Here is a 22,619-nt window from a genome sequence, read left to right as displayed (position 1 = left end):
CATTCTCACATCCCCTGTCAACCTCCCCTACCCTGCTCTGTTCTTCCTCATTGCCTTGAGCCTGACAGCCTGCTTATGGTCTGCTTTGGTCCCTATTGAGTTCCCAGTGCCTAGTCTGATAAATCCTTATTGAATGTGTGAATGAATGTTTCTTAAAGCGCCCCCCAGATGCTGCTTTTGTCTCCTTCTTTATCTTCCCTTCTCTGATAACTTGATACTCAAAATCTTCTGTTTTCCCCTGGTCTGTGCCCATCTGACTCTTCTGTTCCATTCAGACACGCCCTTCCTTCGGGAAGCCCACAGCCTCCGAACACTTGAGGCAAACCTTGACTCTGGTCTGAAGCCCACCTACCTGTTCTCTCCAGTTCTTTCTCTGTCTAACTGAGGACTGCTGGCATTAGTGTTTACTGCAGCTGTAGCTAACAACAGTCAAGAAATCATAATTAAAAATTGTTCTGGGACAGGCAGGAGGGTTTTAGTCCCAGCAGCTAGAACTCCAAGAACTTGATGGTGCTGCCATTAGAGAGTCAGCCATTGGAGCCTGGCCATGAACTGCCCCCCTATCTTCTGTCTTCATAGCCCAATCTGGGGTTTTGGCAAATGCTGAGAGCCTGCCCTAAGGGAAGAGTATGGTCAACAGGTGGCTCGGGACCCACCTTCAACTTCATCCCCAGGAACACAGCTTAGATCTGCTTTCTGTGTTGGGGGTTCTGGTAGAATTTTGAAATAAGATTACCACTGTTTTATGAAAGTTTGAAGATCACTCTTGACACATTTTACCAAATGCTAAAATATCGTATTTTATATTCTTTCCCTCTTGAAGATGAACTGACTGGAATCCTTAAGAAATTATCACTTGAGAAATATCAGCCCATTTTTGAGGAGCAAGAGGTAAGGATGTTCTTTTTGAATGTCAATTTATATCTTACCCTGAAACAGTTGTCTAAATATGTAGGTTGTCATCCTGTAAGCCTAGATTGATCTTTTTCACTGAGGTAGCTGAGGAAATAGAATTCTTGTTCAGCACATTTGGTTCAGTTCATAACAGTGAAATCCTGGGGACCTTATGGCTCGTTTTATTATAATAGAATTTTATAATTTTGAGCTCTGCTGTCTCTAGTAAAGTTTGTTCCTTTCCTTTTAGTTGAAGGGGATTGCCTGGCAGGTTCTTAGGTTTAAAGCAGGTAAAAAAGCAAATCCTAATGAATCTGTGTTCAGTGTCTGGATATAAATAGTCTGTGTTAGTCTAAGAGAGTTCCTATTTGCTTTAAAGCATTCACAATCACATTTTTTAAAATTAGTGTTCTGCAGTTTGGCAGTTTCTCAAAATGTTTAGCAGAGTTACCTTATGACCCAGAAATCCCTCTCCCAGGTATATACCCAAGATAACTGAAAGCATGTGTTCACACAGAGTGTTCATAGCAGCACTATCCATAGTAGCCAAAAAGTGGAAACGACCCAAATGCCCATCAATTGATGAGTGAATAAATAAGACCTGTTATCTCTATACCATGGAATGTAGCTAGGCCATGAAAAAGAAGGAAATGCTGATACACACTACAACATGGATGAGCCTTGAAAACACTGTGCTAAGTGAAAGAAGTTAGTCACAAAAGGCCACATATGGTATGACTCCATTTATATACAGTGTCCAGAATAGGCAAATCTATAGAGACAGACAGAAGATTAGTGGTTGCCAGGGAATGTGGGGAGGATAGAATGGGAGTGATTGCTAATGAGTATGGGTTTTCTTTTTGGGGTGATGAAAATGTTCTAAAATTAAGTGTGGTGACGGTTGCATAACTCTATACTAAAAATCTTTGAATTGCACACTTTAAATGGGTGAATTGTATGGTAGGTGAATTACATCTCAATAAGATGTTAAAATTTTTACTGTTGGCCAAATAAAACTCCTCAGTGGACCCATTAGCCACCAGGGTGTAATCACTGGCTTAGAACATTCTGGTGCCCAGTTTAGTACGTGACAACTGTCATAGTTATTGTAGCAATCACGAGAGTCACTCACTGTCCCCAACAAGCTTGAGACGCAGTTGAGGAGTTTGGTTTTTTTGGGGGGTGGGCAATACACAGTATATTGGCATTCAAAGTAAATACAACAGATCATGTTTAAATTTAAAAGGGTCTGCCTCAGAATAAAAGCCAAAAGCCAATATAAAAAAAAGGCATGTGGTTGTGAAGAAAATCCAGTCTCTATAAAAATAATTCAAGCTAAATTATGGCAAGAGAAATGTTCCTCACTGGGCAGATGAACTCAACCTAGTCAGTTTGATTTAAATATTATTTACATTTTCTCTATTATTTGAGAAGGCAGAATTATTTGGTCATTTAGAATCTTATCTAATTCATAAATTCCAAAATCTGAGGAGTTTGTATTTTTGTTCAAGAAACAGTAAAGGGTGCTGTGGCTTTCTTCCTTGGTTTGCTTTTCTGCCCTATCCAGTCTGTCCTTCCTGCCTCCTTGATGTCTTAAAATTCAGTAGCGATTTTTCTCATCATCACAAAAATCTTTACTGTTTGCTGATGGCTGGCTGCCTGCTTTCATTTTATGCGTTCCGTGCTTTCTGAGGAGCTGGGTGTGCGGTCTCTGCCACAGGTCTGGGATGGTGGGGGAGGGGAGTATCCAGCAGGGCCAGGCGCAGGTGGTTTCCGTCAAAATCATGTCACCATTTCCTTCAGCCCGTTAGCACCTTGTGATCTGTAAAGTCCCCGAGGGATTCAGGGAGCTTATCATTATCAGAGGGGCCCTCTCTGCATCTCAGGGAGAGCTTGATGTTGGATAAGGGAGCAGACCCTTCCTCACTAACTCAAACCTGGTTCAAGATTTTTTTTTTAAATCCAGGAAAGTAAAGTGACTATTAAAAGGGATCAAGACGGAAGAAATTTCTCCTGGAGCTGAGGCCTAGGCAGGGATGACAGAAATGTTAGAATTTCTCTGGTAAAAACCAAGGATTGAACAGCTTTGAGATGCCCCTTTTTTTCTGGTAAAAACCAATGGCCCTTCTTTCCTTTATTGCTTCTGCTTGTTTATTTTCTCACTCTGTCTTTCCACAGCCTGCATCTCTCTTGTCCTTGGGGGCGGGGGGAACATGGTGAGTACTGCCATACACTCATATTTTCTGTGCAGTATCCAATACTGTGAAAAGTGCAGCAACATTGGAATTAACTTTCTAATAGCAAGACTTGGATCTTTTACCACTCTAGTCACCCAGATTACTGTCTCAGAGACTTCCCTTACTTGTTTCGTTTTCAGAGTCTTTCCAGAATGCACCTCTCCTAAAAATCCCAGGCCTAGAGCTGAGGAGAGTTTGTTTTTTTGTTTTGTTTTGTTTTGTTTTCGTTTGTTTGGTTTTTATTTATTTTAGGCTGCGTTGGGTCTCCGTTGCTGTGCGCGGGCTTTCTCTAGTTGCGGCAGGCGGGGGCTACTCTTCGTTGTGGTGCGTGGGCTTCTCATTGTGGTGGCTTTTCTTGTTGCAGAGCACGAGCTCTAGGCATGAGAGCTCAGTAGTTGTGGCGCAAGGGCCTAGTTGCTCGGCGGCACGTGGGATCTTCCCAGACCAGGGATCGAACCCGTGTCCCCTGCATTGGCAGGAGGATTCTTAACCACTGAGCCACTAGGGAAGTCCTGAGGGTTCGTTTTTAATGATGTTTTCAAATAAACTTTCAGCATAAAGCCAGGAATTGGAAGTAGTAAATCATAACTAATTCACTACTAATAAGCACTAATAGCTCATTATCATGATAGTCCTGTTGTGGTTGGGAAAAAGAGGTGTGGCACCGAGCAGATAGTAGCAAATCCCCCTTTCTCTTCCCAGGTGGATATGGAAGCATTTCTCACGCTCACCGATGGTGACTTGAAGGAGCTGGGTATTAAGACAGATGGATCCAGGCAGCAGATTTTGGCAGCGATTTCTGAACTGAACGCAGGCAAGGTATTGTTCTCAATCTTTTTTTTTTTTTCCCTGTTTCCAACAGCTGAGAGCTTCACTAGGATCCTCGGCCCCAGTGTTCCAGGGACCTTCATGGTCTGATTTCATCTCTCCCTCACACCTGGTGGAGGCCAACCCTGCTCAGTGTTGCGGCCTCGCCCGTTGCGGAGCACAGGCTCCGGACGCACAGGCTCACGGGCCATGGCTCACGGGCCCAGCCGCTCCGCGGCATGTGGGATCCTCCCGGACCGGGGCACGAACCCGTGTCCCCTGCATCGGCAGGCGAACTCTCAACCACTGCGCCACAGAGGAAGCCCGGGGTCACTACCTTTGAGTATGCCTGTTCCTTTTCGAGATCTCTCTTCCCACAGGGTGGTTTCTCCTTAGATTTGGCTAAAACATTCCCTTCGGCCATCTCACCCCACCGGGCTGGGTTTTGCCCTCCGGAGCACAGTGGAAGTTGACTAAGACAGGCCCCAGAGTCAGGCCGACCTGGGTTTGAATCCCAGCTCCTCCACTTACAGTGACCCTGGGCAAGTCACACCCTCCTCTGAGCCTCGCTTTCTTGTCTGTAGGGTGGGGGTGATGGGCTCGCTGCCGGGACTGAAATGCTCAGCAGAGCACCTGGCACACCGATCTGTCAGTCAGTGTTGTTGTTGTTGGCATCCTGCATTTTTGTCTCATGTTCAACTTCTGTTTCACCAGCTTTAGAGCTAAAGATTAGCAATGCCCCCACCCACCCATCCACCCACCCAAAGGCACATATGCAAGAAACAAACAAGCAAACAGAACACAGGAGAAGTGAGGCACCACTCACTCTGCAGACAGTTGTACAGTCGCTCTTGGGCTATTCACATTCCTTTGCCTTCTGCCTTTTTCCTAACGTGGGCTGGATTTTTTTTGGTCTCTTATTCAAGGAATAACATATAAATACTTGCATACCTGTTGCTCTTTCACACTTAGCCTAACAGCTCCCCACTTGTTGGACAATAGTGACAGGTAAAATCTGGGATTTGACCATCGTAAATAGTACCAGAATGGACATCTCTGCCTTTTTGCTTTTTCTTCTGTTGTTTTGTTCTTCAGGCTGTGTTCCACAATACAAGGTTATGTTAGCGATCATACCGTTTTATGGTTCTTTCTATATATTGCCAGGTAGGCACAGAAATATTGAACAGACCTGTAGTGACAATCTCAAGTAAATATCCACGTAACGTTTTATCATTCACAGATCACTGTGCATACCTTTCCTCAGTTAACCAGGGAGGCCGGTACCCTCACACTCTCCTTGTGCAGCCCAGGAGCAGAGTCGGGGGCGGGGAGGGGGTCCTCCTCACTGGTTCCTGCAGCATCACACTGTGCAGAAGCAGCTCCTCCAGCCCTGCAGCCTCGTCGGGTTGGGGGCTGGTTTTTCTGCCATCGTGGTCGTCACCATTTTGCCCGCGTGTAGGCTGTGAGGTCGTCCTTCAAAGTGATGTAGTCAGCATTGCTTCAGGTGTCTGCAAGCCTAAGCATTTTCCTGCAGGTCTTTGCTGTGTGTTCTTTCTCCTCTGCATGTGGCCTGTTCCTAAACACTGCTCACCTGTCCTGGGACCCTTGCTGCCTCACTTTACAGATAGGGAGGCAGAGGCTCCGAGAGGGGCAGTGAGCCCCAACTCGGAGACCAGCACCGTTTCTGCCCTGCCCTTAGACGTGAGCAGCAGAGGGTGGGCAGGTCTCGGCTGCTAGGAAGGGTTCTCCTAGGGAACGGAAGCCTCAGAGTGGGTTACCGCGGGTGGATCACCTGAAGCCAGCACTAAAGTCTTCAGAGCATTGATCTATTCGTGAGAAATCTCCCTTTAACTGTCTGCCATGTCCCAGGCACTGTGTGGGTGTTGGGCACTGAGTATCACTCAGTGCCCAGCATTGCTCTGAGCACATCACATCTAGTCATTCGTGTAACCCTCACGAAAGCCGCTGAGGTTGTTTCCAGTTTACAGATGAGGGAACTGAAGCACAGAGAGATCAGGGAACTTGCCTAAGATCACACAGTCAGTAAGTGGCAGAGGCAGGAGTAGAACCCAGTTTGTGTCCTGGCCTCTCTGCTATCCTGCCTCGGTATAATCCACAGGCACGGGACAGGCAGATTGTGTTGTGAGAGCTCCTGACTTAGATTGGGGACTGGTAAGGCAAGGGCCTGGAAGACATCCCCAAGGAAGGGCAGGAGGGCTACGATGTGAAGGAAGACAGGAACCACCTGGCAAATGGGGTAGAAGAAAAGTGCAGGCCAGGCAGAGGGCAGCACATGTGCAAAGGCCCTGCACTGAGAAGATGTGTGGTGCATTTAAAGAACTAAGGGAGCATGGAGAGAAAGATGCCTGGTGTGAGGGGAGGCCAGAGGGGACAGATTAAGGCCCCCGGGGTGGTTGAGGGTGACCCAGTCAAGTGTGCAAGGGCTTTGGGGTGGGGACTAGGTGAGTGATGGTCAGGAGGCTCTGGCTCAGAAGTTAGGACCCTTCCTCCTCCTGGCCTCCAAGGGCCAGATGTGTGAGCCAGGGGGAGGAAGGAGGTGAGGAAAGCCAGGCCTAGGCCAGTCGAGAAGGACAGAAAAGGTTGTAGATGTAGGGCCAGTGAGGACCTCAGAGGGCATGGAGAGACAGGAGCTGGGTGTCCCTGGAGCCTGGCCTGGGGCTTGGTAGATGGTAACCGCTAATGCTTCTGGAACCTCCCCTCTGCCCTCTGTGGTTATGGCCTCCTTGGTCCGGAATCATAAAAAGAAAACAGACTGAGTTGTTTTGCAAATCTTAGGAAACTGTCATCATCACAGTGGATGATGTGACATCTCAAGCCCACTCCAAAGAAGGACATTTGTCTTAAAGTCTGTACAGACTAGAACATTTTTTTCAAGTTTTCTCTCAAATTCATTGCCCCCCTTCTTGTTTCTGTAACAGCTTGTATCCCATACTAAACGGGGCCCCATCAAGAGGAGTAGAAGCAACAGCCGCTGGTGGTTGTCATAGTTCGGGCTGCATAACAAAATACCTTACACCAGGTGGCTTGTAAATGGAAATTTAATTCTCAAAGTCTGGAGGCTGGAAGTCTAAGATCAGGCTGCCAGTGTGGTTGAGTTTGGTGAGGGTCCTATTCCAAGTTGCACACTGCCACCCTCTCATGTGTCCCCATGTGACCCATAACAGAGAGAAGCAAATCTCTCTTATCTCTTCTTATAGGGGCACCGATGGTGTCATGGGAGCCTGACCCTCATGAGCTCACCTAATCCTAATCACCTCCCAAAGGCCCCACCCCCTAATACCATCACAGTGATGGCTTAGGGTTTCAACACAGGACACAAACATTCAGCCCAATACAGTGGTCTTCCTTGGGGGCCTCAGCTGATCATCTCCCAACTGAAAGATCCAGGTGCATCCAACATGCCACGCCACCCATGTCCTCCCCACAGGTAGCATCCACCCTGCAAAGTCAGGCGAACCCACGTGGAGATAGGTGCAAGGGGAAGGGGCCGAGCTGAACTAATCGCTGGAGAATGGCCCTATTATTCAAGGGTCGGTAGTGCCAAAGTCCTGTGGAAATGAGGACTGTGTGTCAAGTGCATCTTAGAGCAAAGGTATGATTGGGAGAGATTGAATATCACAAAAGCAAGTGTACCTTCCCTCGTCTAGGTTACCATTGCAAGTCTGTGCTGGTTCTTAGAAAGAGCAAAGAACTTCTCAGGCCGAGTGTGGCTTCCAATAGCTCTTTGGATGCCTGGGGCCTCGGCTCTTCTGGGCTGGACCCGCCTGACCCCAACTCCTGTCTCCTTGATTGCTCTAGGGCAGGAGCTTCTCCTAATGTTCATCCTTTTTCTTTCGAAACTCAACCTTGGCCAAAAGAGTTCCCATTGTGGCTCAAATGCTCTGTACACATTTGAAAACTCAGGACACTTGGGAGAGGAGATGCCCAGCTTTCCTTGTCCCCTCACCCCCATGTCTTTCTAGCTGTGGTCCACAGCATGCTGGAGGGTTGTAGAATCAATTTAGTAGTTCGTGAGTAGCATTTTAACAAGCAAAATAGAACAGAGTAGAAAATATCAACATTCTTTGCAGGTAAGAAGGCTAAAGCTTGTTTCAATGGTATGGATTTCCATGTAACAGGGTTGTGATATAAAATATATTTCATACACAATCAAAAAAGTTTGAACATTTTAGCCAAAAAAATTTTTTTAATAGATCTTTATTAGAGTATAATTGCTTCACAATACTGTGTTAGTTTCTGTTGTACAACAAAGCGAATCAGCCATATACATACACATGTCCCCATATCCCCTCCCTCTTGAGCCTCCCTCCCATCCTCCGTGTCCCACTCCTCTAGATCATCGCAAAGCACCAAGCCAATCTCCCTGTGCTATGCTGCTGCTTCCCACCTGCCAACTATTTTACATTAGTAGTGTATATATGTCGATGCTACTCTCACTTTGCCCCAGCTTCTCCCTCTCACCCCATGTCATCAAGTCCATTCTCTATGTCTGCCTCTTTATTCCTGCCTTGCAACTAGGTTCATCAGTACCATCTTCTTTTTTTTCTAGATTCCATATATATGCGTTAGCATACGGTATTTGTTTTTCTCTTTCTGACGTACTTCACTGTATGACAGACTCTAGGTCCATCCACCTCACTACAAATAACTCAATTTCGTTTCTTTTCATGGCTGAGTAATATTCTATTGTGTATATGTGCCACATCTTCTTTATCCATTCATCTGTTGTTGGACATTTAGGTTGGTTCCATGTCCTGGCTATTGTAAATAGTGCTGCAATGAACAATGTGTTGCATGTCTCTTTTGAATTATGGTTTTCTCAGGGTATATGCCCAGTAGTGGGATTGCTGGGTCATATGGTAGTTCTATTTTTATTTTTTTATGGAGCCGCCATACTGTTTTCCATAGTGCTTGTATCAATTTACATTCCCACCAACAGTGTAGGAGGGCTCCCTTTTCCCCACACCCTTTCCAGCATTTATTTCTAGCTTTTTTGATAATGGCCATTCTGACTGGTGTGAGGTGATACCTCATTGTAGTTTTGTTTTGCATTTCTCTAATGATTAGTGATGTTGAGCGTCGTTTCATGTGCCTCTTGGCCATCTGTATGTCTTCCTTGGTGAAATGTCTATTTGGGTCTTCTGCCCATTTTTTAACTGGGTTGTTTGTTTTTTTGATATTGAGCTCAATGAGCTGTTTGTATATTTTGGAGATTAATCCTTTGTTTGTTGTTACATTTGCAAATATTGTCTCCCATTCTGAGGGTTGTCTTTTTGTCTTGTGTATGGTTTCATTTGCTGTGCAAAAGCTTTTAAGTTTAATTAAGTCCTATTTGTTTATTTTTTTTTTATTTCTGTTACTCTATGAGCGGGTCAAAAAAGATCTTGCTTTTTTTTGCGGTACGCGGGCCTCTCACTGCCGTGGTCTCTCCCGTTGCAGAGCACAGGCTCTGGACGCACAGGCCCAGCAGCCACGGCCCATGGGCCCAGCCGCTGTGTGGCACGTGGGATCCTCCTGGACCGGGGCATGAACCCACACCCCCTGCATCGGCAGGCGGACTCTCAACCACTGCACCACCAGGGAAGCCCCTGTTGGAAGATTTTTAATTGCAGCTTCAATTTCATTACTTGTGATAGGTCTGTTTATATTTTCTAATTCTTCCTGGTTCAGTCTTGGAAAATTGTACCTTTCCAAGAATTTGTCCATTTCTTCATGGTTGTCCATTTTATTGGCAATATAGTTATTTGTAGTAGTCTCTTATAATCCTTTTATTTCTGCAGTGTCAGTTGTGATTTCTCCTTTTTCATTTCTAACTTTATTGATTTGTGTTCTCTCCCTTTTTTCTTGATGAGTCTGGCTAAGGGTTTATCAATTTTGTTTATCTTTTCAAAGAACCAGCTTTTAGTTTTATTGATCCTTACTATTGTTTTCTTCGTTTCTATTTCATTTATTTTTGCTCTGATCTTTATGATTTCTTTCCTTCTACTGACTGGGTTTTCTTTCTTCTTCTTTCTCTAGTTATTTTAAGTGTAGGGTTAGATTGTTTATTTGAGGTTTTTCTTGTTTATTGAGGTGAGATTGAATTGCTATAAACTTCCCTCTTAGAACTGCTTTAGCTGTGTCCCATAGGTTTTGGGTCATCGTGTTTTCATTGTCATTTGTGTCTATGTATTTTTTATTTCTTCTTTGATTTCTTCAGTGATCTCTTGGTTATTTAGTAGTGCATGGTTTAGCCTCCATGTATTTGTGTTTTTTACAGTTTTTGCCTGTAATTGATTTCCAATCTCACAGTGTTGTGGTCAGAAAAGATGCTTGATATGATTTCAGTTTTCTTGAATTTTCCAAGGCTTGATTTGTGGATCACACAGACCCAAGATGTGATCTATCCTGGAGAATGTTCCATGTGCACTTGAGAAGAAAGTGTATTCTGCCACTTTTGGGTGGAATGTTCTATGAATATCAATTAGATCTATCTGGTCCATTTTGTCATTTAAAGCTGTGTTTCCCTATTTATTTTCTGTTCGGGTGACCTGTCCATTGGTGTAAGTGGGGTGTTAAAGTCCCCTACTATTATTGTGTACTGTTGATTTCTCCTTTCATGGTTGTTAACATTTGCCTTATGTATTGAGGTTCTCCTGAGTTGGGTGCATAAACATTTATAGTTGTTATATCTTCTTCTTGGATTAATCCTTTAATTAATCCTTTTTATGCAGTTTCCTTTCTTATCTCTTGTAACAGTCTTTATTTTAAAGTCTACTTTATCTGATACGAGTATTGCTCTCCAGCTTTCTTTTGATTTCCATTTGCATGAAATATCTTTTTCCATCCCTTCACTTTCAGTCTGTATGTGTCCCTAGGTCTGAAGTGGGTCTCTTGTAGACAGCATATATATGGGTCTTGTTTTTGTATCCATTCAGCCAGTCTATGTCTTTTGGTTGGGGCATTTAATCCATTTACATTCAAGGTTATTATTATTATTTTTAACATCTTTATTGCAGTATAATTGCTTTACAATGGTGTGTTAGTTTCTGCTTTATAACAAAGTGAATCAGTTATACATATACATATGTTCCCATATCTCTTCCCTCTTGCGTCTCCCTCCCTCCCACCCTCCCTATCCCACCCCTCTAAATGGTCACAAACCACCAAGCTGATCTCCCTGTGCTATGTGGCTACTTCCCACTAGCTATCTATTTTACGTTTGGTAGTGTATATATGTCCATGCCACTCTCTCACTTTGTCACAGGTTACCCTTCCCCCTCCCCATATCCTCAAGTCCATGCTCTAGTAGGTCTGTGTTTTTATTCCCATCTTACCCCTAGGTTCTTCATGACCTTTTTTTTTTTCCTTAGATTCCATATATATGTGTTAGCATATGGTATTTGTTTTTCTCTTTTTGACTTACTTCACTCTGTATGACAGATAAGTCCATCCACCTCACTACAAATAACTCAATTTCGTTTCTTTTTATGGCTGAGTAATATTCCATTGTATATATGTGCCACATCTTCTTTATCCATTCATCTGTTGATGGACACTTAAGTTGTTTCCATGTCCTAGCTATTGTAAATAGAGCTGCAATGAACATTTTGGTACATGACTCTTTTTTTTTTTTTAACATCTTTATTGGAGTATAATTGCTTTACAATGGTGTGTTAGTTTCTGCTTTACAACAAAGTGAATCAGTTATACATATACATATGTTCCCATATATCTTCCCTCTTGCATCTCCCTCCCTCCCACCCTCCCTATGCCACCCCTCTAGGTGGTCACAAACCACCTAGCTGATCTCCCTGTGCCATGAGTCTGCTTCCCACTAGCTATCCACCCTATGTTTGGTAGTGTATATATGTCCATGCCACTCTCTCACATCGTCACAGCTTACTCTTCCCCCTCCCCATATCATCAAGTCCATGCTCTAGTAGGTCTGTGTTTCATTCCCGTCCTACCCCTAGGCTCTTCATGACATTTTTTTTCTTAGATTCCATATATATGTGTTAGCATACAGTATTTGTTTTTCTCCTTCTGACTTACTTCACTCTGTATGACAGACTCCAGGTCCATCCACCTCACTACAAATAACTCAATTTAGTTTCTTTTAATGGCTGAGTAATATTCCATTGTATATATGTGCCACATCTTTATCCATTCATCTGTTGATGGACACTTAGGTTGCTTCCATGTCCTGGCTATTGTAAATAGAGCTGCAATGAACATTTTGGTACATGACTCTTTTTGAATTATGGTTTTCTCAGGGTATATGCCCAGTAGTGGGATTGCTGGGTCATATGGTAGTTCTATTTATAGTTTTTTAAGGAACCTCCATACTGTTCTCCATAGTGACTGTATCAATTTACATTCCCACCAACAGTGCAAGAGTGTTCCCTTTTCTCCACACCCTCTCCAGCATTTATTGTATCTAGATTTTTTGATGATGGCCATTCTGACCGGCGTGAGATGGTATCTCATGGTAGTTTTGATTTGCATTTCTCTAATGATTAATGATGTTGAGCATTCTTTCATGTGTTTGTTGGCAATCTGTATATCTTCTTTGGAGAAATGTCTATTTAGATCTTCTGCCCATTTTTGAATTGGGTTGTTTGTTTTTTTGTTATTGAGCTGCATGAGCTGCTTTTAACTTCTCCATAGAATCTGAATGAGATCCTTGCTGGGTAGAGTAATCTTGGTTGTAAGTTTTTCTCTTTCATCACTTTAAGTATAGCCTGCCACTCTCTCTGGCCTGCAGAGTTTCCACTGAAAAATCAGCTGATAACCTTATGGGGATTGCTTTGTATGTTATTTTCTGTTTTTCCCTTGCTGCTTTTAATATTTTTTCTTTGAATTTAATTTTTGTTAGTTTGATTAATATGTGTCTTAGTGTGTTTTTCCTAGGGCTTATCCTGTATGTGACTCTCTGTGCTTCCTGGACTTGGGTGACTATTTCCTTTACCGTGTTAGGGAAGTTTTCAACTATAATCTCTTCAAATATTTTCTCAGACCCTTTCTTTTTCTCCTCTGGGACCCCTATGATTCGAATATTGGTGCATTTAGTGTTGTCCCAGAGGTCTCTGAGGTTGTCTTCAATTCTTTTCATTCCTCTTTCTTTATTCTGCTCCTTGGCAGTTATTTCCAGCATTTTGTCTTCCAGCTCACTTATTTGTTCTTTTGCCTCAGTTATTCTGTTATTGATTCCTTCTAGTGTATTTTTCATTTCAGTTATTGTGTTGTTCATCTCTGTTTGTTTTTCTTTAGTTCTTTTAGATCTTTGTTAAATATTTCTTGTATTTTCTCCATCCGTGCTTCCATTCTATTTCCGAGATTCTGGATCATCTTTACTGTCATTACTCTGAATTCTTTTTCAGGTAGATTGCCTATTTCCTCTTCATTTATTTGGTCTTGTAGGTTTTTACCTTGCTCCTTCATTTGTGACATATTTTTTTGCCATCTCCTTTTCTTTTTTTTTCTTCATGAGTGGGATTGTATTCCTGTTTTACTGGTTGTTTGGCCTGAGGCTTCGAACACTGGAGTTTGTAGGCTATTAGGTAGAGCTGGATCTTGGTGCTGAGATGGGGACCTCTGTGAGACCTCACTCCAGTGAATATTCCCTAGGGTCTGAGGTTCTCTGTTAGTCCAGTGGTTTGGACTCGGAGCTCCCATCGCAGGAGCTTCCGCCCGACCCCAGGCTTGCAAATCAAGATCCCACAAGCCATGTGGAGTGGCAAAAAAAAAGGGGCGAGATGTCAGGAGGCCTTGGCTGTAGAGGGCAGGGCCTAAGCAAGGACGAGGTTTGGGCGGTGGGTGGGGCCAGTACTCAGGACCCACAGGGCTGGAAAAGGCCCTGGGGGCTGTGGGGGGTGGGGCTTAGTCTCAAGGAACAGAAGGGACACAGGTATGCCCCCCACCCCTGGTCTCAGAGGGCAGCGGACCTCACCTGGGAGTCCAGCAGGCTTCCTGAGCTCAAGTGGGTAGGGCAAACTCCCTCCCACCTCTCCTGCTCCTCTGGTCTGGGAGGGCCCCTCCCGCCTGCCTCTCCTGATTTCCCCGGCCTCCCTCCTATGCTCCCAAGGACGTGTGTGGCCTGGACGGGGCCTTGGAGGGCAGGGGACCCACCTGGGAGCTCAGCAGGCTCCCCGGCCTGCGTGGGCCAGGCGATTGCCCTCTGCTCCTCTCATGCTCTTTCTGGAGAGTCCCTCCCACCTGCCTCTCCTGATCTCCCCAGCCTCAGGGGCACTGATCCTGTCTGGCCTCCACTTCTCCTCCCCCCTCAGTCCCCCTACATCCTACTGGTTCACTCTCGGGTTCCTCCTGCCTCCTTGAGCGTCAGAATCCCCCACCAGCGGCCGTCAGTCGCCCTAGTTGTGGGGAGACGCTAACTCCTCATCTTCCCACACTGCCATCTTGACTCCGCCTCCTCAAAATTTTTTTTTAATGAATATTCGCACAAAACCTGGCTCAGCCATAAAAATATCAGCAAAGCAGTGTGGACCCTCAGCCTGCAAACCATTTGACTTCCAGGTGAGCCCACCCCAGTATCCAAGTTGTGATATATACTCAAGTCAGCTTATTAGTCTGTTAGTTTCAGACAAGTGCTATATTGGAGAAGGTTAAACAGAAATGATGGCCTGAGTTTCACCTTTAGTTGGTCCCAAGCCATTGCTTCTTTCCGTTCCCATTTTTTTGTGATTATTCAAAGTTGTGCATATTTGTCTTACTAAATTTGCACAGTGCCAAAAAGGCGAAAAAAACTTTCAAAGGAGTCACGATCCAACCACCCAGAGGCCAGCACTGTTCGTATTTGGTAAGATCGCTCTGTAGCATTTTGTGCTGAATGTTTTTCTTTATGTGGCTGAGATAAATTTGGATCTATAATTTTACATTCTACTTTGTTTAACAGTAAATATATGCAGTTACCCATGTCATTAAGAACTCTTTTAATGTAATAAAATAAATTTGCAAGGATGTACTAAAATTCTTTTTTTTTAATCCCTACTTGTTGGATATGCAGATATCCGAACTTTCTATAAATAGTGCTACAGTGAGCAACTTCGTGTATAAGGCTTTCTAATTATCTCCTCAGAATAGACGTCTAAAAAAAGTGAAATTATGGAGTCAAGGAGTCTAAGTCAAGGTATATGGTACTTTGTCCTGAAATACCTTCCAGCAGGAGCCAGTGAACACCTCCACCAGCTGTGGTTATAAGTTCCAGTGTCACCTTTGCCAGCATTGGGTACTACCAATTTGCTTTTTAATTTTTATTAATTTGATAGGCCAAGAAGTATGCCTTGTGTTGGTTTGTATTTCTTTAACTACTAGATAGACTGAACATTTTTTCTACTTTTAATGGCCATTTGCTTTTTTTTCCTTTTGAGAATTATCAGGCAGGTCCTTTGAAACTTGGGGGTTTTTAAAGGGCAGTTATCATTATCATCTCCAGTCAGGTGTGGATGCACGAAGTGATTATGGTTGTCATCATCTATGGCTCCCTCCAGAGGTTAGGAAGCATAGTGTGCTGGAAGCCTGTCTCGCCCTGACCTCATTTCTCAGGCAATTAAGGCTAAGGTGGTGTCTAATAATGACATGGTTGTCATCCCCTCTATTTATTTTTTAGCCCTCTGCAGTTTGCACAGTGTCACCCCGTTCATTATCTCAGGTTGAGCCTCATCACAGCCCCAGAATGTGATACCATCCCCCTTTTACAGATACAGAAACTCAGCAGCATGGGGTCATGCCTGGGACAGAGTGAGTAGTGGATTAGGGATTCGGGGTCCTCTGACCCCACCTCCCCACCTCCAGTGCTCTGTCCTCTTCCCTCCTGCCTTTAGATGTGTGTTGATGGAAGCCTGATGGCACTTTCCCAGCTGTCTTGGAAGAATGACTTGGGAGGCTTGTGTGAAGGGAGGCTCTTCTGCCCTCCCAAGTGTCCAGGAGGCCTCGTCAGCACTAGAGGTCTCTGCTTGGGGATCTGGAAAGGGCAGTCCATGAAGTAAAAGAAGAGAAAGTTTAAAGTCTAGGCTCATTCGGTGGAGTTTTTTTTTTTTTTTTTTCCACTCTTGGCAGAAAACAGTCTGCCAGAGATTATTCATTTTTAATTTGCTTTACATTTTGACCACATTTATTTCTTAGTTTAAAAAATACATGTTTAATCTACACTGCTGCCCTCTGAGGTCGGGATATGCTGGCCTCCTGCTGCCCACCCACAGCCCAATGTCAGCAGCAACCATCTGAGGTACAATTATCATCCTCATTTTATAGATGAGGAAATTAAGGCCCAGAGAGATGAAGTATCTTGCTCAAGGTCACCCAGCTAGTAAATGAGAGGGTTGGGATTTGAACCCAGGCTGTATGATTCCAGTCTCTGTTCTTCACCTCTATATATCACTGCCTCTCGCCTACGTATTCAGTGAAGATGTTCTTTGGGCTTAAAAAAACATCCACATCCCCCCTCTTTTCCCATCTCAAAATATGTGTGTAAAGGGCAGCAACTAGGAGGTGGGGTCTGCAAGGATGGGGTGAGAAGTGAATCACTGTGAAGACGAATCTGTCATCTTTTGGACAAGGGGGGAGTAAAGGCAGTTCAGACTCTCACTCTGTATCATAAAGTTCGGCTCCCTCTGAAGTCCCTGGAGATATGAAGGCTGGAAAGATGCACAGGGCAGGGTAGGAGACGTCCCCTCCGGGCCGAGTGACCCAGGACAAGTCATTCTTTCTCCCTGAGTTCTGCTGCCCTTCCTTATCTGGAAATTGGACCCCGGCATCTTGGGGGCCTCTCCAGCCGTGGCATGCTGTGTTTGTGGGTGCGGGGGGAGATTCTGACTCAGGATGTTTTTATTAAACTCAGTACTCTTTCAATTAGGTAATTTGTTTTCCCCAAGATGCCCATGGGTTTTTCAAGTATGAGTTAAACGTTAACAGCACTGTGTCAATTGAATTAATGGTTAAAAGATTTAACAAGACTTTCTGTGTCTGTTTTCAATTTCCTCCACAGGGACGCGAGAGACAAATTTTACAGGAAACCATTCACAACTTCCACTCTTCCTTCGAGAGCAGCGCCAGCAACACCAGGGCCCCTGGAAACAATCCCTGTACGTGACCTTCCTTCCTGTGGTCACCAGTGTGAGCTTTCTGAATCTCAGTACCCCCTTCACATGGCCGGTGCTCCAGCCACCATCAGACCTTCCCCATTCCCTGAAACACACTATGTTTTTGTCACACCACTGTGCCTTAGTCCTTCTGCCTGGAACACCTGTCTTCCCTTCCCTGATGTAGTAGTTGGTGATGCTTGTTGCTGTAACAAACTCCAACACGGTAGAGACTTACTCTCCCATACAATCCAGTATGGCTGCATCCACTCGGCAGAAGCACACGGTGATTCAGGGAGCCAGCTCCTTTCATCTGTGGCTCTGCCATTCCTGGGGCTTCAGACGGTTTGTTTCTGGCTGGCAGAGGGGAAGGGGATGGTGAAGAAGGCACAGCCATTTCTTTACTGCTTTGCTCTTAACTGCTCACATTCCATTGGTTCCTCCTGCTCACGTTCCATCGGCCATTCATAGTCACGTGGCCCCACGTGTAGTCGTTGTCCAGGAAGTGTAGTCGTTGTTAAGGTAGTGGCTTCACAGCAACAGCTCCGTACTTAGATGGGGGAGCACATATTTTGGCAGAAGTTTAGCCACTCTTCCACATCTTCCCTTAGAACTTCTAACTTCTCCCTAATGGTCCAAGTCACCTAACAAATGAAGCCTTTCTCAACACCCTTACACAGAACTAACTCCTCCAGCCTCTGGGGCCCTTACTGCTCTGTGTGATAACTCTGCTCTTGCACTTCACTGCACCTGCTGCAGACAGCGTACAACAGCTGTTCAGGATGTATATGTTGAATGCGTACTTCTTTCTTGCAAAGGCAGCCTTTTATGTAAGGAAAAATGGCGAGGCTCAGGGTGTGATCTTGAGGGATCCCTTTTCCTTCCTGGCCTTCAGTTTCCTTGTCTGTCGTCAGGCAAGACAATGCTCTGATATTCCACGCTGCTCACCCCATATCACAGTAGGGCTTTTCCACTTTGAGTGGGAACAGAAGACCCTAATATGTTACACTGTAGAAGGACTTGGGTACTCACATTTTCTAGGCAAAGAAGTGAAGAATTTAGAATTTCTTCTAAGGCTACATTCCTCAGAAGGGAATCAGCCTATGTAGTTTTCTACTGTGTCATATTCTATGAAAGGGACTCTGACTTTTGAGTCCAGTAGGTTTCTGAAATGTCTTCAAGTGCGTAATTCATTCGACCAGCACCACTGGATGCTGCGGGTGCAGAGATGAGTCAGAGCCAGTCCCCACCCTTGAGGACCTGTACAGCAAGAGAAGAAAGGAATGGTGGTCCCAGCCTCGAGGGGCAGCACAGCAGAATGGAGAGAGCGTGTGCTCTGGACTCAGGCTTAGGGTTCTGGTTCAGCCCTGCAGCTAGCCAGCTGTGTGGCCAGGGATGGGTAAGTTGGCGCTTAGAGCCAGTGTGCATCAAGCACGTGGTCCGTGGCGCTTAGAGCCAGTGTGCATCAAGCACATGGTCCGTGGGACATGCGCAATGGATAGCAGCCTTTGCAGAACTCTCATCTTTACCATGAGCTCTGCCTAGTCGCATGCTGGTCTCCTTGGGAGATGTGGCCTCTCATCTCTCCCTCCCCCGGCCATGAGTGCCCATTCACCCTCTGCTGGCTTCTAGAGGGAGTCCTGACCATGTTGCCTGGAGCCTCATCGTGTTCTCCCTCTGTCCGTTAATCCAGCGGGTGCTGTTCCTCCTTCATCCTCCCATCTTCCCACCCATAAAAGCCAGCTTCCCACGTGACTGGAGAGAAGAGGTTTTGTTTTAGCCATCACTGACAGACACCTTTATAAATGTTCCTCACATCCCAACCTTCTTTAAGGAGACACAGTCATTGAGCACCTTCTGTGTGCAGCCGCTGGAACCCGGTGTCATCTGTCCTCACCAGAAGCCTGGAGGCTGGCATGGTTTGACCTCATCTTGCATGCTGGGGAAACAGACACGGAGGACTGGAGCTGCATGCCAGTTGCCCAGCCCGGAAGGAGTAGAGCTGACTGAGAACCGGATCTAGTGGGCTCTGAGGCCATGCTTTTGCCACCAATTCCTATAGACTCCTGGGGCTAGAGGCACCAGGGATTCTCGCTGTTTTAATGTACTCATATCTTCAGAGGCTATTGATAGGCCTAGGGTTGTTTGCCCCTGAAATACACATGGGCCCCTGAGTTAGGTGCTGTGAGGTTTTGTACCCACTCTTTGCTGTCCTCCTGGTCTTTTCATCACCCCTATATTTGTGCAGCTTTCACTTGGGTAACTTTGATCGAATCCCTATGATTGAATACCTGCGATACACAGGAGCTGTGCTGGGGGTCAGCATTCCACAAATGCACACCTCCACGATCTCATCTAATGACCCCAGACAGAGCAGGGCTTATTGTTCTCATTTTGCAGATGGGAAAACAGGCTCAGGACAGATGCCTTTTTTGTCTTTTTCACTGGATTCAGTGGTTCTAAGGTTTTTTTCCCAGGCAGTTTGTGTGCTGGTTGGTGAGAGATCCCCGACGCCCTTTCTGGACCATGATCACCTCCTTCCTGGTGATACTCCAGGAGGCTATTCTGGTCCACAGTGTTTTCCTTGCTTGAAGACCATCGGCATTTCCCAAAGTGTGTTCCTTGGAACCCTAGTTCCACAGGATGTTAATAGGTTTTTCATAAAGGAAAAAAAAGGGGGAGCAAATGTATACATGACAGTGGGGTGAGGCTCTGTGATCAATAGGTTTGGCAGACACTGGGTTAAAGCCCAGTTACATGACGCTTGCTGCAGGACACCTCAGAATCCTTATCATGCCACACATGGGGGCGTGTCTCTTCAAGGGGGCCATGTAGCTTGTAGCATTTCCCATATGTTTGATCACAGAATGCTGTTTCATGGCACTCTTGCAAGACTGAGGTTCATTGGACACCATTAGGGAAGCCCTGCTTTGACTCGGCAGTGGCAGTCGTGAGGCCTCACAGCACCTGGGAGTGGGCCCAAGGGGTCCTCAAGGCCTTCAGCTGGATCAGGGGTCTTTGGTAATTGCTTCTTTTCTTTCCAGCATCTCTCTGCTTGGCAGTGGGACATCACGGTGAGGGAGTCCCCTGACTGAGAGAACCAGGATCCTGCTCATAGAGCTCTGCATCCAGGGCGTCTCCTGCAGGGTCAGAGGCATCATTTCCCAGTGTTGGTGCGGTGTCCTGCCTGGCGAGTGCTGGGTGTCTAAGCCCTGTCCCCCAACGGCCAGGAGAAGGTTCCCACCTACTTGCTTCAGTGCCAGACCATTACATGGAGGCTGCAAGTTTTGCCAGGAAAACATTTACTTTTTCACTTACTACATATTTACTGAGCATTTACCCTGTGCCCACCCTGTGCTTGTGCTTTGGATCCAGAGATGAAAAACACTCATCTCTGCCCTCAAAGAATCCACAGTATCTTAGAGGAGACAAGCATGTAAGTCAGACGTTGTAGTGCCCGTAAGGAGTCTTATAGTAAAGGCGTGTGCTGGGCCCACGGCTCTGAGGACGTTGTGGGTGATGGCTCAGGTTCGGCCTGGATGGGCCGCATTGGAAAGACTGGGTCTGAAAGGGTAAGGCAGCACAGCTGGCAGGTGGGGAAGGGCAAGGGCTCCCCAGATGGGGGGACGGTGTGTGAGAAGGCAGGCGACATATAACATTTCTGGGTTAAATATTATCGGGGGGTAAGTTAGATACCTGTTATTCCAATTTTTGGTTCTTTGAAATGCATAGCAGCAGCCTGTTACCTGGAAGAGCACTGAATCTATAGTCAGTCCTAGCACTGGGTTTTGGCTCAGCCACCTCTTAATGGGTAACATATTTCTTCCATTCCTTGAACCTCAGTTTCCCTTTCAGTTACAAGGGGATAGTGCTCCCCAAGGCGCTGAGGATCAGATGAAGGTGAAAGCCCTTTTCACACCATGTGGAGCTCTGCAGATGTGAGAAATCTCCACGACGGTTGCCTGTTTGAAATCCTCTGTTTCTCCCCCGCCCCATCCCGCCTCCTGCTTGCCTTGATGTAGCCAGGGCTGGTGGGCTGGTGCCAGAAGCAGCAGCCTCCAGCCAGAGGTGGCAGCAGCTTAGGTGGCTCTGCTGGTATCGGAGCCCCGAGGAAGTGAGGGTTAGTGGTGAATCCCCACCCTCCAGCTGTGGCCGACTCTGGTGTTTGTGTCACTGGGATTCCCAGCAAGGTGGACAGAAAGAAGGGAGGCCTTCCAGCCTGATCACAGGGGCTGATCCAGGGGGCAGAGAGGAAGTAGGAAACCCCTCCAGTTTGCTCTTGCCTCAGAGCTGCCTAAGGACAGTGCCGTGCAGGCCAGACCCGGGCTAGACAGCTGTGAACATTTACGCTGACCTTCCAAGAAAGCACCTCTTGAGGGCTTGGGACCCTTCCTGGGAAGATTCTGCAGCCCAGACTGAAGGTGTTGTGAAGCACCATCTGTGCTTTGTTCAGGCAAGGTAATCATGTCTCATTAACCAACAGATCCTGTTCAGCATGTAAGGAGACCTGATGCTTTCCCTGACAAAGTCCATACCAAATTCTGAAGGACTGGCCAGCGACTGAATCTCCTCCCTGGGGGAGGTGGGTGGTGAGTCCCCTCTTCAGCTTCCTTCCTAAGGTGGGGACCACCCAGGGCCCCTCCTCAGGGCCCTCCCTACCCAGTGGGTTGAGCCAGCCCCCATGAGTCTTAGTTCCTGTTGGAGCTGCCTCCCTAGGGCTCATAGACACAGGCCATGGCCATCCTCTTCCGGGAGACCTTGTTCCCACTGTCCAGGTGGCTGGGGTAGGGTTTGGCCTCAGCAGCGCCACTGGATCCTTTGATAAGAGACCAAGGTGCTGTTTTGTTTCAGCTCTACTGTGTGTTTCCACGTTCCTTACCATCCAACACCTCTTTTTGTTACTATTTTATTGTTTTTCCTTACAGGGATTTGATTCTTTGAAGGATTTTTGTTTGCCAAATGTATATTAAATAATGGTGAGTTTGTCTTCTCACTTTGATTTTGCTCATCAAAGGTATAAAATGCTGCTCAGATTTCTTCCAGTGAGAACTGTTATGAAGCAAGTGCCTATGGTGTGCTGAGCGCTTCCGTCGCCTCACCTCCTTCACGATAATCTTGTGAGGCAGCCTTAAAATCCCCTTTCTACCAATTTGGTGAGTGTGGCACACAGATATTAACCTCACCAAGGTCACCTTGTAACAGGTGATGGTCGATTTGAATGTAGGCCTCACCTGTCAATTCTCTCCATGCTGTCATGCTGCCTTTCAGCACAGAGAGAAATGTTGAATTGGGATAAGCCCAGCCAACACAAAACAAATAAAACCTTGTTAGTCTGTATGGCTTGTTCACAATTTTTTTTTTTTTTTTTTTTTTGGTGGGGAGGTGTTTATGAAATACTATAATACTATACATATATGGCTTGGAGATTCTCTTTGTTTCTGCTGAGAGTCTTTACAAGTTGGGGGCTCCCTCATCTCCACCTCTTCTGCTTTCAGTGTCTCATGTTGGCTGTGCTCAGCCCTATAGAGCATTCAGGAAGCAGAAGGTAACATGGGTCCCAGGCCCAAAACAGGTGGAATGA

General features: G+C 45.9%; 1 protein-coding gene across 3 annotated transcripts in view; it reads left to right on the top strand.

Moving 5' to 3' along the window:
- The window catches only part of ANKS6 (ankyrin repeat and sterile alpha motif domain containing 6), a 61,993-nt gene extending 39,618 nt beyond the window's left edge, over positions 1–22,375 (top strand). Inside the window, exons 13-16 of one of the 3 annotated variants that reach the window (XM_067039758.1) lie at positions 824–891; positions 3,834–3,950; positions 16,945–17,041; positions 18,732–22,375. In XM_067039758.1, the coding sequence (XP_066895859.1) occupies positions 824–891; positions 3,834–3,950; positions 16,945–17,041; positions 18,732–18,793 (344 nt within the window). In that variant the 3' untranslated portion in view covers positions 18,794–22,375. Of the gene's footprint in view, positions 1–823; positions 892–3,833; positions 3,951–16,944; positions 17,134–18,731 lie in introns of those variants that run through there. The other 2 variants (XM_059070979.2, XM_059070978.2) reach the window with 2 other exon arrangements.
- The last annotated feature ends 244 nt before the right edge of the window (positions 22,376–22,619 follow it).

Source organism: Kogia breviceps, chromosome 8, assembly GCF_026419965.1.
Source record: "Kogia breviceps isolate mKogBre1 chromosome 8, mKogBre1 haplotype 1, whole genome shotgun sequence".
Lineage (NCBI taxonomy): Eukaryota > Metazoa > Chordata > Mammalia > Artiodactyla > Physeteridae > Kogia > Kogia breviceps.
The sequence above is the reverse complement of the archived record's forward strand: the minus strand, read 5'-3'. Positions and strand labels throughout refer to the sequence as shown.